The 15,364-nt window shown below is 39.4% G+C and overlaps 1 protein-coding gene across 20 annotated transcripts in view; it reads left to right on the top strand.

The window, feature by feature from the left end:
- The window catches only part of CADPS (calcium dependent secretion activator), a 431,612-nt gene that overhangs the window by 291,690 nt on the left and 124,558 nt on the right, over window positions 1–15,364 (top strand). For 13 of the 20 annotated variants that reach the window (XM_070492692.1, XM_070492701.1, XM_070492702.1 and 10 more), the window contains exons 12-14: window positions 2,761–2,897; window positions 6,294–6,481; window positions 8,538–8,696. In XM_070492692.1, coding sequence (XP_070348793.1) covers window positions 2,761–2,897; window positions 6,294–6,481; window positions 8,538–8,696 — 484 coding nt within the window. The remainder of the gene's footprint in view (window positions 1–2,760; window positions 2,898–6,293; window positions 6,482–8,537; window positions 8,697–15,364) is intronic. The other 7 variants (XM_070492703.1, XM_044754738.2, XM_044754745.2 and 4 more) reach the window with 1 other exon arrangement.

Below are 15,364 nucleotides of genomic sequence, written 5' to 3' on the forward strand. Positions count from 1 at the left end.
CAATTCCCACTGCATTAAGCTCCGTCCCACACGAATAGAAGGTGTGCAAGGGATTGTAAAGATCATTAAGTGACAGTGACAGCGGAAAGGGAACTGAAAGATCAGCTCAGTTTACACACAAGGAAACTGAGGCTCAGAGAGATCAACGACTCAGCCAGCATCCCACAGCCATTTAAAAACAGAGCTCACACCAGAATCCAGACCTAAATCAGAACCAGGCTCAGTCTACATGTGGACCGAGAGAGAGGGAAGAAAGGGAAAAGGAATTTTGATGTTGATAGGATTACTTTCTGAAAAGGAAAACAGGCTGATTTGAAGCATATTTTTCTGTGAGCCTGCTTTAAAGCGTAAGTGAAAATGAAATTGTTCTTTAGACTTACTCTAAGCCAAAAATTAGCACGATGAATCTGTATTGTGATGGAATGAGGAGGCGGGGAGTGGGTCTGCATCCAGGTCTCCACAGAGGCGCCAAGTCGCCTTTTCAGATCCATTTCCTGAGTGGGCAGCCAGGCAAAATAGTTCATCGCAAAGTTTTCAAGAGGTTCAACAAACAAAGAAAGAGTAAGAGACTTGAAACATGTGCCATATTTTTAGCAGCTACAAAAGAGCCCCTTTCTCTCTGAGCTAAATGACCGGTTGCACCATCGTAACTGAAGAGCAATAAAATAGCCGAGCCAATCTGGCAAAGAAGGCCGTGGCCGATTTGTCAGCTTGCAGCCTATTCTGAGAATCCTAGAGCAAGAAGCTAGTGCTAGCCAAAATGCCTCATCTATCTGTTCAAATTGGGAGGCACGGGGTGGGTGAGGCTTTTTATGAAGATGAAACAGGATGAGCAATTCGTGTACCCCACTCTTAGATTTTCCTGAATTAAATTGACCTTGGACTGACAGGATGGAGGTGACAGGGCAGAATCTGTCCTAAGGGATGGAGAGGTGCCTCTTGGATTGGAGGGGAGCCCATTCTGCCCAGGGAGACCTCAAGTTGGAGCAGGTTTAAGACACTTGCCTGGGACCAAAGGCAATACACACACACACACACACACACACACACACTAGAAGCAGCTACATTTTTCCCCTAGCACCATCTTCCTGGCCACCTCTCTTACTAGCCATCTTGAGTCAAAGGAGAAATGTAGCTTGGAGACCAAACAACCCAACAAAAGAATCCTCTGAGATAAAGCGCCTAACCTCAAATTGAAAGCACTTTGCTGAAGACAAATCTGAGGCAATTAACAAAGCCAAAGGATTCTTTCAGATTCTCTAAAATAATTCCTGCACATGTGACATCCCTTCCAAAAGCTTGTGTTTTATCATCCTAATGGAGCGATTTGGCTATTAAAATGCACATTCTTCAGCTTGCCTTCTGGAAACCATTCTTTCTGTGTGTCTTGGGCATAAACAACACATCCTGTTCAAACACTGACCACTTGCTGCTTCTATAAAAAATGACTGAAGATTTTAAAAATCTAACAATAAAGGGGCATAAATCTGACAACCATGCATTTATATTTGAATGATACACAAAATCAATAGTTTGAGGAGAATTCATCATCTTAAGGTCACACTGCGACCATAACCCCAGTTTTCAGCCATACCCCAAGCATGGGGGAGAAAGAAGCTGCCTGGGCTGAAGGCCACATATGAAAATACTATCCAAACACTCTCTCAAGTCAGAAATTGATTTCCCCCATGACCTGACAGCATCGCTGCTCCCTGGCAGGTCCCCATATTCCAGAAGAGTATTGCATGCAAGGGGATGCATAAGTTCTTGCTTGATTTGATATAAGATTCCTTTTCTTTGCAGTCTGCACATCAAGAGAGTGAGTAAATATGAGGTGGAGTGAGCCGATTCCTGTAATGTCTGGGACGTTCATTCCTACCTCTTCAGGATTTGTTTGGTTGAATCCTCCGAGTTATTTTGCCGATTGAGTATAGAGTATTTTAGTTACACATATTGAGCTTAATTAGTTAGCCCTTAGGAGGTTTTTCCTCCAGCCTTCACCCTGTAAGGAAAAGTGTGAATACATTGAGACTATTAATGCACAATAAATGGCAGATCATAGCCCTCGCTGAGTAAATTTATTTCTCTCTTTCATAAGCTTTGCTGACTGAGTAAGCACACTATAAGGCAATGTTCTTGGCTATCACAAACTAAATTCCCATTTAACTTATTCTCCAGGTTTCAATGAAAATCTTTTGTTATTATTTTTTTTTAATTTTAGAGGGCGGGGACCCAAACCTTTTGTGAAACCAAATTGGCCATGGGGATTTGGAAGGGGAGGATACGAATATTGTCACTTTGCTGAAAATCAGCATAACCCTTTTACCAGATAACCCCAATAATTGTAGAGAAATTGCTCTAGACATAACCACTGGAATGGCAGAATCTATTAAAAACCTAAAAAGCTAAATAGGCTTTTATAAGCAAAGATCCGATCTGCTTTCAGTGTTTGGTGAAATGCAGGCGAAGTTACCGGCGTGTGCTTAGTTTTTAAAGAACAACATAAATGCACTGGAGTTGTGATCATTTGATAAACATGTTGATGCCAATATATTTTTGCCTAAATGCAATAAACTCACCAGTAAGTGATGCAAGTTGACAATGGGAGGTAAAAAGAATATCTTGGGGATGTTGGTGGGAAGCAACGGGAAAACAGCTAGCGTTCGTCATGCCTAGTGAATTCCTGTGTATTTGAAATGTCAAAGAAAATGTGATGTGTTTCTCTAAATTGTGTCTCTCTCTACATGTATAAATGAACAGACGCAGATAGAGCTCAAAAACATGGCATGGATGAATTTATCTCTTCCAACCCCTGTAACTTTGACCACGCTTCCCTCTTTGAGATGGTGCAACGCCTTACTTTGGATCACAGACTTAATGATTCCTATTCTTGCCTGGCAAGTATATTCTTTGGTCTACAGCAATTTAAACATGATAACATTTTTTAAAATCGAATGTTTCTCTACCTTTCTGTCAGAAGCTCTTTTCTCCGTTGCAGAGCCCCTTTAATAATTATAAATGTGCTTCTGCATTTCCTGGGTTGAGATAGTTTTACTTACCAAAGAAAGAAGACAGAGCGGAGGAAGTTATCAGTAGAGAAGGCTCCAACTCCCCAGCTGCCCTATCTGAGCTTCCCCCTTTTCAGCTGCTACACGAGAACTATTCCCAAGAGGGTAATCGAGTTTGGCACCTGCTTGTGGAGAACTTGTAAAAATCGCCTCGGTTTCTTAGAGTTTAAGATCCCCCTCCCGCTCCACTCCAGATGATAAGACTCGGTTCTCCTGTCTCAGATACGAATATGTTCCTTTTGTCTATTTTTTGAATATTAAAATGATTTGTAAATAAACTCCGCTTCACTTTTCATAAGCTGACCTGGTTTGGGTTTGTTTGGGTGGCTTCTTTTTCTTTGTAGTATTCAAAACATTTTCACCCTTTGGGGGAATTTTTTATGGTGCTTTAGATGTTCGGAAGTCCAGCTCTCTAGCAAGAGCATCAACATTTCTTGAAATCCTGTTTTAAGCCTAGATTTAAATCATTTAAATTCAAGGAATTGCTATTATGTCTTTATTGGATTTTTAAAGACACATTTGGGCTTTATACTGTTAAATCCAGAAACCTGTAAAAGATCCAATTTATTTCCTTCTGTAAACCGTAAATTATTACTTCATTTCTTAAAGGTACATGCTTTAATCCCACTTTATAGACGGGAAAGGTGGGGGAGAATGAGGAAATGACTTTACACAGAGGAAAAGCTTCATCCCTGATATCTGTGTATTATTAATATTATATAATTAACTATGGTTAACATATTAGTGATATTAACATAAATATAATGAAAATCTGTTTCTTTTCTAAATGACATTACTACATCCTAAATCTATTCTGACTAATTTTTATTTTAAATTCCTTTTTATATACCAGAAGCCAAAATATTAAAAATAGTAGATAAAATATTCTTAAAAACAGAAGCGGTATTATGTAGAATAATTTATTAATCTTCATCTCATAAAAGATTCATTGATTATCTCAGGTTTAGAATCACTTTATCAGAAGAATCTGAACTTTGCCAAATTGGAAAGAAACACATCACTTTGACTTAAAAAAAAAAGCTTACCTTGCATTGCAAGGCAATTTTTCTCAAATGTGTTTCCCATGATTATGTGATTATTCACGTAATTATAAATTGCATTCATTAAACTTGTAAGAATATGTCTCTGACCTTAAATCATTCCCTTTTATGCGTAATTCCTATTCTCTTGAGGAATTTTTTGAGGTATATTATTTTCAAGATTTTTCTCACATCATCATTTTTAAAATAATTTTCTTTTTCACTAAGAAATTCATCACTAAGGAGAGTTAGTAAATGCCCTCTAAAAAACTAAACCAGAAGTAAATTTTGAAGCTTGCTTCCTATTAGTCTTGTATAGGCTTAAAAATATGGTCCAAAATCCAAAATTAATTACAAATAGCATAGAATAGTTTCTTTCCCCATTTGCATACCTGCGTCTATTAATCATCATCCGAAAATTTCAGAAAATAACAGCAATTAAAAGGACCTTATCTCCTGCCTCTATATATTCCATTTTCTCATTATTACAATTTTTTTTTTCAGTTAGTTTTGGAGACCGACCAGCAGGGATACATAAATTTTTCTGTGTCTTCGACTGAGTTCCTAATTGATATTTCTTCAACTCTTTTCAAAGCAGCTATTTTGGCATCTACAAAAGACTTGGTGTCATCTGAGTCGTAGAAAATATATTTTAATCTTTCACAGCAGTGTTGTTTCTAAGATTTAGCATTTGGGGTAGCAGATGGAGTGGCAAAGAAGTTGCCTATAGGGGCAGCCCACTGCCTCGACTACTCTCCCGCCCTCTGCAGTAACTTATAATTTGAAATAGGAAAGATGCCGTCTTTCGCTGGATGCATTGCTGAGCTGCGTGTTGTCAATCGAAGATTCCCCAGATCACTAATACGAGGTTAGAGTTTTTCAGAGGCCTCCCTCCCTGCACTTCAGTGGCCACTACCTGCCCCCCAGTCACTTTCTCGTTTTGCCTTTTCTCTCCCAAGATGGAGCAATATTCAAAAGATGACTCAGAGAAGACCCTCAAAGTAAAATTAAATTTGTGTTTAACACATCCTAAATTCCCAGCTTACAAAGTACCACCTAAATTGGTCTATTTCTTGCTCCAGAAAGGCGCTGAAACCAAAAGAAGTGATTTGACATCAGGCGTGGCCCAAGGGTGACCTTGACCGGCAAGTCACTTGGCCTTTCTGAGCATCTATTTTTTTAAGTGCGTAATGGAGGCAGCAGTTTCTATCCCATCAAGCCTCCCAATCTGCTCTGAATCGGAGATTCCACCCAGGTTCTCTTTTATAGCAGAGTTTCATCGGGTCCTGTAGCAGGCAAATAAATAATAAGAAAACAAATAATTGCCAAGAGAAAAATAAAATGCTAAACCAGGGCACAAGAAGCTCCTGTCGGTTTCGTTGAATCGTATCTGATTCACAACTTGAAAACTGAGTCACGTTGTTCTCCTTGGAAAGTTATGTTATTATCGCCATTTTAAAATTTAAAAAATTTTTTCTTCGAAAGTGAAAGGATTTATGAAATCCTAGAATGTATGTAGGCCAATCCTAATATCTCTTAATGCTCCAGAGTAGAAAAAAACAGAAGACCTGAAGGAAGGCAGAGCTGGGTTTGAGTCCTGCCTGTGTTTTGCATTATCTGTGAGTCATATAACAGTCCGGATTTCATTTCCTCATCTGTGAAGTGAAGATAAACCTGCCCTGGTGACTTCACAAGGTTGCTATGGGGCTCAACCTAAAGCTCTTTGTGGAGTGTAAAGCACTACACCAGTTTAAGGCATTAATGTTATTCTTTTCTCTCATCAGTAACTAAGATTTTGCCCTGCCCACTCCAATACTTTGTAAAGGTGGTTCAGTGTTAGAGCAGGGAGTGAGATTCTGCTTCTGGAATCATGGAGTCTGCTAAACCAGACTCTACCACTTACTAGCTCTGGGCTACTAGGGAAATCCCATGTCCTCCCTGAGCTCGATTTTCCCATCTATCAAATAGGGATAACAGTACCCACCTCAGAGGGCTATTATGAGTGTTAAACCAGATAGCGCACACAATGCGTGTAGCACAGTGGCTCGCACTTAAGAAGCAATCAGTAAGTGTTCGCTCTCGCTGTTTTTTAACCGCCTTCTTCAGTCACGCACCCTCAACCCTAGCAGCTCTCCAAAAAACAGCCCGTATTTAAAAGAAAGTCTCTCCTTTATTCCCCCAACAGGGCTGGTTCAGTCCTGGCCAGGTGTTTGTACTAGACGAGTACTGCGCCCGAAATGGAGTCCGAGGGTGTCACCGACATCTCTGCTACCTCAGAGATTTGCTTGAACGGGCAGAAAACGGCGCCATGATTGACCCCACCCTCCTTCACTATAGCTTTGCCTTCTGTGCATCCCATGTTCACGGGAACAGGTAAGCACATGTCTGGAGGTAGTCCTCAAAAAAATTTTTTAACGCATTGGCAATGGTTTTATGACTGGCCGTGCTTTTAGGATCATCTCTAACTCTCTGTCCATTCCCATTCCTTCAGTAATACACACACACACACTCACACACACACACACAAACACAAAGAACACAAAGGCCTAAATTAATTTCTTCTCCTTTTAAAAGAAATGGCAAACAGGACTTCTAGAGTGATCTCTGAAGTTAGAGCAATCTAAGTTTAACTCATGGCTCCTCTATTTACTAGCAACGAGGCTAGATGGTAATTAAACACTCTGTGCCACAGTATTCTCATCTGTAAAACAGGGACAATAGTGTCTTCATGAGGTTGTTGAGAGGATTAAAGGGTTCAGCACAATGCCTGGACCATGGCAGAAGCTTGATAACTGCTTGCCTTTGTTGTTATTATTATTCATTCCATAAATATGTAATGATTACATCCTGAGTGTCAGGCACCCTAGTACACGTTCAGCATACGTGGTGAGCAAACACTAGGCCCCAAACAAAGGCAGAGCACCATAGAGATTGGGGCTCTGAGGAAAAGGAACACAATTCCATGATAGCGTTTAATAAAGGAACAGGACTCAGATGGGGTGGCAGAATGGAGGGAGGGCCTCCCTGAGGAAGTGATGCTTGGGCTGGGAACTGAAGCATGTGTAGGAGTTGAGTGGTTCCAGGCAAAAGGAGCAGCATGTACAAATGCCCTGCAGAGGGAGGAAGCCAAGTACATTTTAAGAGCTGAAACAGGCTAGGTGAAGCTGGAAGGCAAAGATAATCATAACACTTATCTTTTAACCATAGAGCTGGAAAGAACTTCAGAGATCACAGTGTAATCAACCCCATCGTTTTATAAATTTTATAGACAAGACCAGAACATCAGTTCTCCTAACTCTGTACTAAGTACTCTCTTTAGACTTTGCCCAGCTCCTGGAGGAAAAGATCCATGTTCTGAATAATGCAAAGCAGCAAATAATTTAGGAACATTATCATTTGGCTCTGAAGACATAGAATAAATTTCCACACTGCCGCAGCCAGTTTACTATCCCCAATGAATACAGCCTCCCATTACTATAAAGACGAGCCTACATTACCCCAGAGCACCCGAACCAATAACCAGAGAAGGCACACCCAGCAAAAACCAAGTGGCTTCGGAAACCCAGCCTTTGATGCAAAAGTTGCTACTCTGGACAAATTCACATGTGGGAGAATCCAGAATTGATTACATTTATTTTAAATCAGAATTGTGTCAGTCATCTTCACCTTTACAAGCTATACAACTCTGAAATATCTGTGGGATTTGTTCTGTGCTTTTCCTCTCTCTAGTGCTGGTGGATGTTATGAAATGCAACTTCAACATTTAGAGCTAGAAAATAATAGCATTGTAGGTTTGAATATTTAACAGGCAACAAGATTTTCATCACCTCCCATTGTTATAAGGTTCACTACCCCAGCACATGACCTTTTATTTGCATAAAAGATACTCATGAAAACTCTAATACCTGGGGAGTATCTGTGCATAATTCTGCTTTTTATAAATATGTACACTTTGATGACTATCTGTTACAGCCTCTTGGACTGAATTCTTTAAAGAGAGAGAGAGAGAAGTTGCATTATATTCTCTGGGTTGTCACACTGTATTCTACATATGTTACTGAATAAGAAAGTGTTATAAAATAATGAAGTGTTTTTGTAAACTCCCTGGTAAACATCATCATGAATTATGATACACATTGTCTGGATTTCATATTGTAAGACTGCCACTTGATTCACAGTTAGGTTTATACATCTTGTCATGGAAACAGTTTTGGATTTCTTATTTTCTTTTCAGTTCTGATTTTCCTTATGCAAGTTTGCATCTTTTTTTTTTTTTTTTGCTTATTATTTTAGTTTGAATGCATTTGCTTTTGCTGTTTGATGCATCCTTCTTTTTCTTTCTTTTGTTTGTGCATGTATGTGTGCTCTTGATTCTCCCATGGCTGGCCACACTCTCTGCATGCCCCATGCGACCACCCCCTCTCCAAAGTCAACAAATGCATGTGTACCTTAGTGGGCTGCCACCAAATACAGACCCTGAAGGGAACAAAACTCCCTCCCCATCTGAACCAGAGGCTAAAAAAGATACCAAAAAGGAATCCAAAAAAAGAAAAGATTTCAAAACCCAGGCAAATCCAGAGCCCAAAAGGTAAGAAGTTACGTGTATATTGGCTTGTGTTTTTCAATGTCTGTGACCTTCCTTGCCTTATCCCCTCATCCAGACCACAACTTCCACTTTAACAAACAGCAAGCTTTGGAATCTCTGCTTCTTTAAGGTTTTTCAATGGCACACTTTAAAAAAAATCCTAGCAATGGGCAAAAATACCATATATTAGGACTGAATTTGAGTCAGGTGTCTAGTGACTCTTAAAACATGTTCATATTGAAAAAACTAATTGAGCAGTATGTAAACAGAATCATGAGTCAGATTGCTTTTTTTAGTGGCATCTAGTGAGGAGCCTGGTACCTTACCAAGTCATTCATAATAAGCAACCTGTGCTTTATAATTTTGAAATTATGTTTAAAGAGCAAATAAAATGGGTTGGCATAGATGAGTCTATACATTTATAGTAACTTCATCGTTTTCAGCAAATCCCCCTCAGTTCCACATTTATCTCATGAAAGAAATCTATTTTCAAATAATGATTTATAACAAAGACACAAAATAAAGCCTATCACTAAATTCATGGCTCCTCACAGAATCACTTACGTAATGAGGTCACTTTGAAGCCTCTTTTAAGTTCTAATATTATGTTTATCCTCTCCTGTTTCCTGTGTCTTTTGAGAATGCTGTCTTCAGGAATTGATAAAATGGCAAATTGGTGGCTTTTTTCCGTTTTAAACTAGATTTACAATTACCTCTAATGTTATCCTTATGTCTTTCTTCATCTTCCCTACTCTTGCCCCAAATTAACATTGACATTTTAAAGTTTTGTTGTTGAGGTTTTGAAACTGATGCTCTGACCTGGCATTGTCAAGCTACACAAAGTTCACAAGCAGGTATGCTTTATGTTTCAATATGAATTTATTCACTGGAATATTTCTAAGTTCTGAAATATATGGAGTTCACTTGCAGGGAGACCAAATGAAAATGCCAACTTTCACTTCCTAGGGAATGTGGCAGGCTGTCAGTGTATACAGGTCCAACAGTGAAGGTCAAAGAAAACCCTGATTCTATGTGCACAACCATCTTCTGAGCCTGGAGTATGTAAAGATGAAGATGAAGTGGAGTTTCTGTTTGTGTTTCCCTGTGAGGGTCAGACTGCAAGGCAACGGTTACTGGCAGCCAGTAAGAAAGTAGGGAGAGCATGTCATAGGTGCCGGAAGGAAGCCTCTCTGGCTGCTGTCCAAGGTGCTGCTTTTGGTGTGATTGGCATTGAAACAGAGCAGAGAGTAAATGGCCATACTTGATCAAGCCTGACCTATTTCCTGTGCCTGAAAAACTATCCAAAAGGATTTTGAATGGTACTTTGAGAGGATTATGTGTGTTTCTGGGTCTATTTGCATTGAATTTTTTTAATGAAGAAGAAATCATAATATTAAGTATCAGTTGTGGAGCATTCTGCAGTTTACAAAGTGCTTTCATATCGTCTATCTCATTTGCTATAACATTTTCAGGTTACCTATTTTTATATCCATTTGGCAGATAATGAAACTGAATATCTGTACATTTAAGTGGCAAACCCAGATATTCTGAGTCCAAAGCTCTTCCTCTTTGCACTATATCAGCGCTATATGTAGATTCTAAAGATCTGAGTATTAGAGCCTATTCTGCATAAATCTAGGATTATCATATCTCATTTCTGGGCCTCAATTTTCTCATCTGCAAAATGGGCACATAGAATCATAACATCTTTAATATTCCATCAACATCAGAAATTATCTTCTATGGGTTATAATAACAAATGAAATCATCTGTTGTCAGATTTCATAAAGTTTAATTAAGGATAATCACTACCATTTAATAAGTGCTTGCTATATGCCAGGCATTGTGTGAAGTGATGTTTACGTATATTCTCTCATTTTATCCTTATTACATCTCTATGAGATAAGTATTATTATCCTCATCTAACAGATGAGGAGTTTGAGGCTCAGGTAAGTTCAGTCACTTGCTCCATAGCAAATAAGTGTGTGAGCCTAATTCAAACATGGAGATTCTGACTTTGGAGCTTAGATTCACAACCTCTCTGCCTTACTGCCTGCCCAATAGTAGCACTTGTGTATGATGTGAGATGCCAGATTCAGCCATTTGATACGAATTTCAACATTTCAAGGTGAAATACTATAGCAGTCATCTGAATTAATTAAAAAGTTTTCCATTTTTGTCCTAACAATGTCCAAAATCAGTTTGGCCCTTCTGGTAATTTTGGCCTTGTAGAGCAACCCATAGTCTATCTGGAGTTTTAGACCACTGAGGGGAGAGTCTCCTTTGAACACTAACAGCCTTTTGGTATTGGACAAACCATTTTCCTAACCTCTTTCACCAGAATAAACACTATTTTCATGTGGAGACATTATCTATTCTTTGACCCAAATTATTAAGGAATTCATGACTCATGGAAACAAAATTCCACCCTTTAACCTAAATTTAACTGAATGATAGAGCCCATTCCTATTGTCATCTCACAACCAGCTTCAGATTAGGTTAAAAAAATAGGTTTTTACCTAATTTATTAATTTTTTACCTATTAATAACTCAGCAGCTCCAGAGGTGGAGGCAGAGCCCTGCTCTGCTGCCGCTGGAAATCGTTAGTGACCGCTCAGATGCTGATGACCCAGTTTCCCCCACCTTCTCTGGAAGCCTGTGCCACATCTCTGTGAAAAACTATGCCTATGTGAATCCAAAACGCCTAATCAAAAGTAGACACATCTGGTCAATCAGGAAGATGTTTGCTGGCATAATTCCAAGTACTTAAAGACACAGAACCATCCACATGTTTGGCGTCTTTTGGAATAGTGGTTCTTGACTAATGGTGATCTTTTCCCCTAAGGGACATTTGGCAATATCTGGAGACATTTTTGATTGTCATACTGGGGAAGGATAGTCCTATTGTCCTCTAGTGGGTAGAGGCTAGAAATGTTTCTGAATTTCCTACAATGCAGAGGACAGCCACGTGCAAACAAAGCCCCCAAAACCAAAGTCCCAAATGATGGGCTGAAATTTGTCCCTTTTACTTGGATTTTTTTTTTTTTTTTGTCTTTTACACAGACTTATTCTGGGTCTAAAGGCATAACAGTTAGCACCACTGACTTTCAACTTGTGCAGTAGTTCTCACACTCTAGTGTGCATATAAATCACACGGGGAGTTTGTTAAAATGGAGAGTAGGAGGCTCCATCGTCAAATAATTTTATTCAGCCAGTCTTAGATGGAGCTGGGCTGCACTTTTAATCTGTTCCTTCCAGGTAATTCTAAGGCATTTGATCTTCAGATCCCACTTATTTAACACCTTGGTTGTCAAACTTGGTGCACATTGGAATCACTTGGAGAGCCTGAAAAATGCTGATGTCTTGGCTCCTGCAGGGGTTCTGATTTAGTTAATCTGGGATATGGCCTAAGTATTATGTTTTAAAAATCTCCTCAAGTGATTCTAAAATGTAACAATGTTTAAGAACCACTGATTGAGGGAACATTAGTTTGAGCCAGCTCTTTAAAACTGAACCCATTTTCTCAAAGAGAGAGGGAAAGAAAAGGAAAATGTGAGTACGTTCATCTGGTTGCACTTGGCGATCATAAAATCCACAGATGTAAATTGCTATATCTTCTAATTTTTAAATCAGCTCCTAAGGTTGCAGTACTTAATTTTCACCACAATATTTTTAGCATTCTTTCTAGATGACATTTAGATTAGCATCACTTTGGTCACTATCCCACAGTGACAAGGCGATCAAACAGCTCTGATGATTGCAAGTTGCGTCAATGTTCCTTGGATCCTTTATTATTGGGATTGGAAATTTTTCTCATTTACATTATTATTTAACATTTCTTGAATGCCAGTGCTGCTCTTCACATATGGCCTGTGTAGAAAGTACATTGTATCAGCAATTAACAAATCCATAATGCCAACCGCCCCAATCCAAAGTAAGCTGCATAGATTAATGAGTCTGCAAGCAGATGTAAGAGGGCATGAGTCCTAAAAATCTCTGAAAATGTGTCCAAGAATTCTTTTGGGAGATGTGTTTGGAGCCAAGGTGCTGCTTGTGTGCAAGAAACCATGTGATCCCTGTGGATTAGATTTGAGTAACTGAACTATCAGATGGAACCCACTGTTCTCTGTTACTCCACCAGGGTCCCTAAGTCATAAGTATTTCCATCTACCCAGTTGCCCAAGACAAAACCTTGGGAGCTGCCCTTGACTCCTCCTTCTCTCTCAGCACATCGCAAGGATTCAATGACTATGCTGTATCAATGCCCTTAAGTATCTCTCAAGTCCATCCCTTGTCCCTCTCTTCAATACCACTACCGAAGTTCAGATCTCTATCTTCTCTCCCCAAGACCACAGCTATTGCCTTATTGACTACATCTCTGCTTCCAATGTTGGTCCCTCATCCCCAATCCATGTCACATAATGGTTTCTTTTATTTCTCTTTTATGAATGCTTACCTGGAAGTAAATGACTAATTTTTGCATATGTATATTTTTTTCCTTTCATTCCAGTCTCACCTTTCACCTCTTTCTCTCCGTCTTTCCCATCCCACCTTCTCTCCCTCTCTCCCTCTGTCTCTGCCACACACACATACACTCATTATGACATTATGTCTGGTGCTTTTTAACTCTTCCTCCCCAAAAGAGAGAGGAAAAAAACCTGTGTAGCAGGGATAGCTCTGTTTTACTGACCTCTGTATACAGCGCTTTAGTAGCAGGCAGGCATGGATGGGAGATGACAGTGACCCCCACATTCTTGGTCTCATGTTACACACTGATACAAGACATTATTGCAGTTGTGGACATGAGCACATGGCTGGTTGGCCTTCTAGCTCTGAGCAGGTGTTGGCCTTCCATATGGCTGAATCATGCTCCCTAAATTCTAAAGAACCAGCTTCACCTAATGAGAAGTAAGAAAGAGAAGAAGGGAAAGTCCAAACACATTTTAAGTAAAAGTCTGCATCCCAAGGAAAAATTCCCTTCAGAACTTGTATTCTAACTTTTAACCCATGTGACTGTCTTCTTGAAGGAAATTTGCTTCATGAGAACAACAGATTTTTCAACTCAGACGTACAATCTTGTAAAATGTGCTCAATTGTCTCTCCCATTGGTGTAGTCTTTCTGGTCCACAACAAACCATCAAGTAACGTGCATTTCCTTTTAAAATTTCCACAGTGTGTCCTCATCCTGTGGTCATTGGATTCAACTGGTGCAAAAATGTATTTTCAGATGTCATACCCTTTTCAGGATGGGTATGATACCAAAAAACCTTACTTCTGAGTGGCCTGACCACTCGGAAGTCTAAAATATGGTGTTCAGGGTGGAATCTAAAGCCTAACTTTCTGTGTTTGTCTAGAAGTAAAGGAACCCATCTCGTCTCCTCTTATTCCTCAAAGAGAAAAATCTATGTAGTACCAATTTTGGAAATTGGTCCTTCTCTGGGGAAAGAAATATATGCTTTCCTGCAGTGCATGCATTTTGTACCATTTCTCTAATCACTGTTAGGTTCTCGCTTCATTCAGCACCAGGACCAAGACTGAGCCACTTTGACTAATGGCCTTATGTCAATAGAATCTATATCTTTGAGATTGTTCAGTAGGGAGAGACTTCTCAATCACTCCCATCCTTATAACAGAGTGAAGACACCTTCTGATATTGTTGGGTTATGGCTACATATTTAGAAAGATAATAAACAAGTCAGAAAAGACCTCACTGGTATATTTTTGCCTTCTCCGAGCCTCTTTTCCAAATGGACTAATAGCCAACCTCAAGAAGCTCCAATGCACATTGTAATGTGGTGGAAACTGCTTGTTGTTGCTTCCAATCCTACTCTTTGTGATACAAACACTTTGATAGATTTGTTTTAGCAGTGTGTCTGAGCCCCAGGGCATCAGGGCATAATTAGAAAAGGCCATGGGCTGGAGCGAGAGAAGGAAAGGCTAAGACTGGGCTTTCCTAATGAAGCAGTGACTATGGGATGTGAGAGTCCTAATTACAATTTATAATTAACCTAGAGATTATACCAACCATCCAGATGAGCAAGCAGAGATGTCTCTTTTTGAGACAATAATGCTTTGGTGCTATCTTGAATTTGTAGTTATTAACCAGTGAAAGAGACAAAGGAAAATACTTTGAATTTAATAGAATTAAATTCAAAGGTGTCGTTCTAAAAGTTGTCAAGATAAAGAATTGCTAGGAGAAGCCAGTTAAAAAAGAGAGAGAGGTTAAGAGAGTGTGTTTGGTGTAAATGTTCTATTTAGGGAACATTGCAAGGAACATCTAAGATATTCTGTCCCACTCTGGCCCTTTAAGCTCTCGTGTTTCTGGGCTGGAACAATTTAGTAGCAAGTAGGATTCAGTTATCATGCTTGTTTAAGGACATTTTCGTGGATCCATAATGCGGTCTGCAGGCATGCATCCATTTGGAGAGAGAGAATATATCATGTTTACGGTGCCTGTACCGGCATATGTGGACATTTGCATTTGGAGAGAGAGTATATTCCCACTTCAGCTGGAGTTTTACCCCTTGTTGGTAGTGATTGGAGCTTAAAGCTAGCTGTATGCATAGAAGTGGACCAGACAGTCTTTCCTCTTTTATTGAATCCATAATTTTTTTTTTTGCACCTGGATTCTGCACTTGATCACCAAATAAATGCAATATCAGAACACATCA

This window comes from Equus asinus, chromosome 21 (assembly GCF_041296235.1).
Source record: "Equus asinus isolate D_3611 breed Donkey chromosome 21, EquAss-T2T_v2, whole genome shotgun sequence".
Lineage (NCBI taxonomy): Eukaryota > Metazoa > Chordata > Mammalia > Perissodactyla > Equidae > Equus > Equus asinus.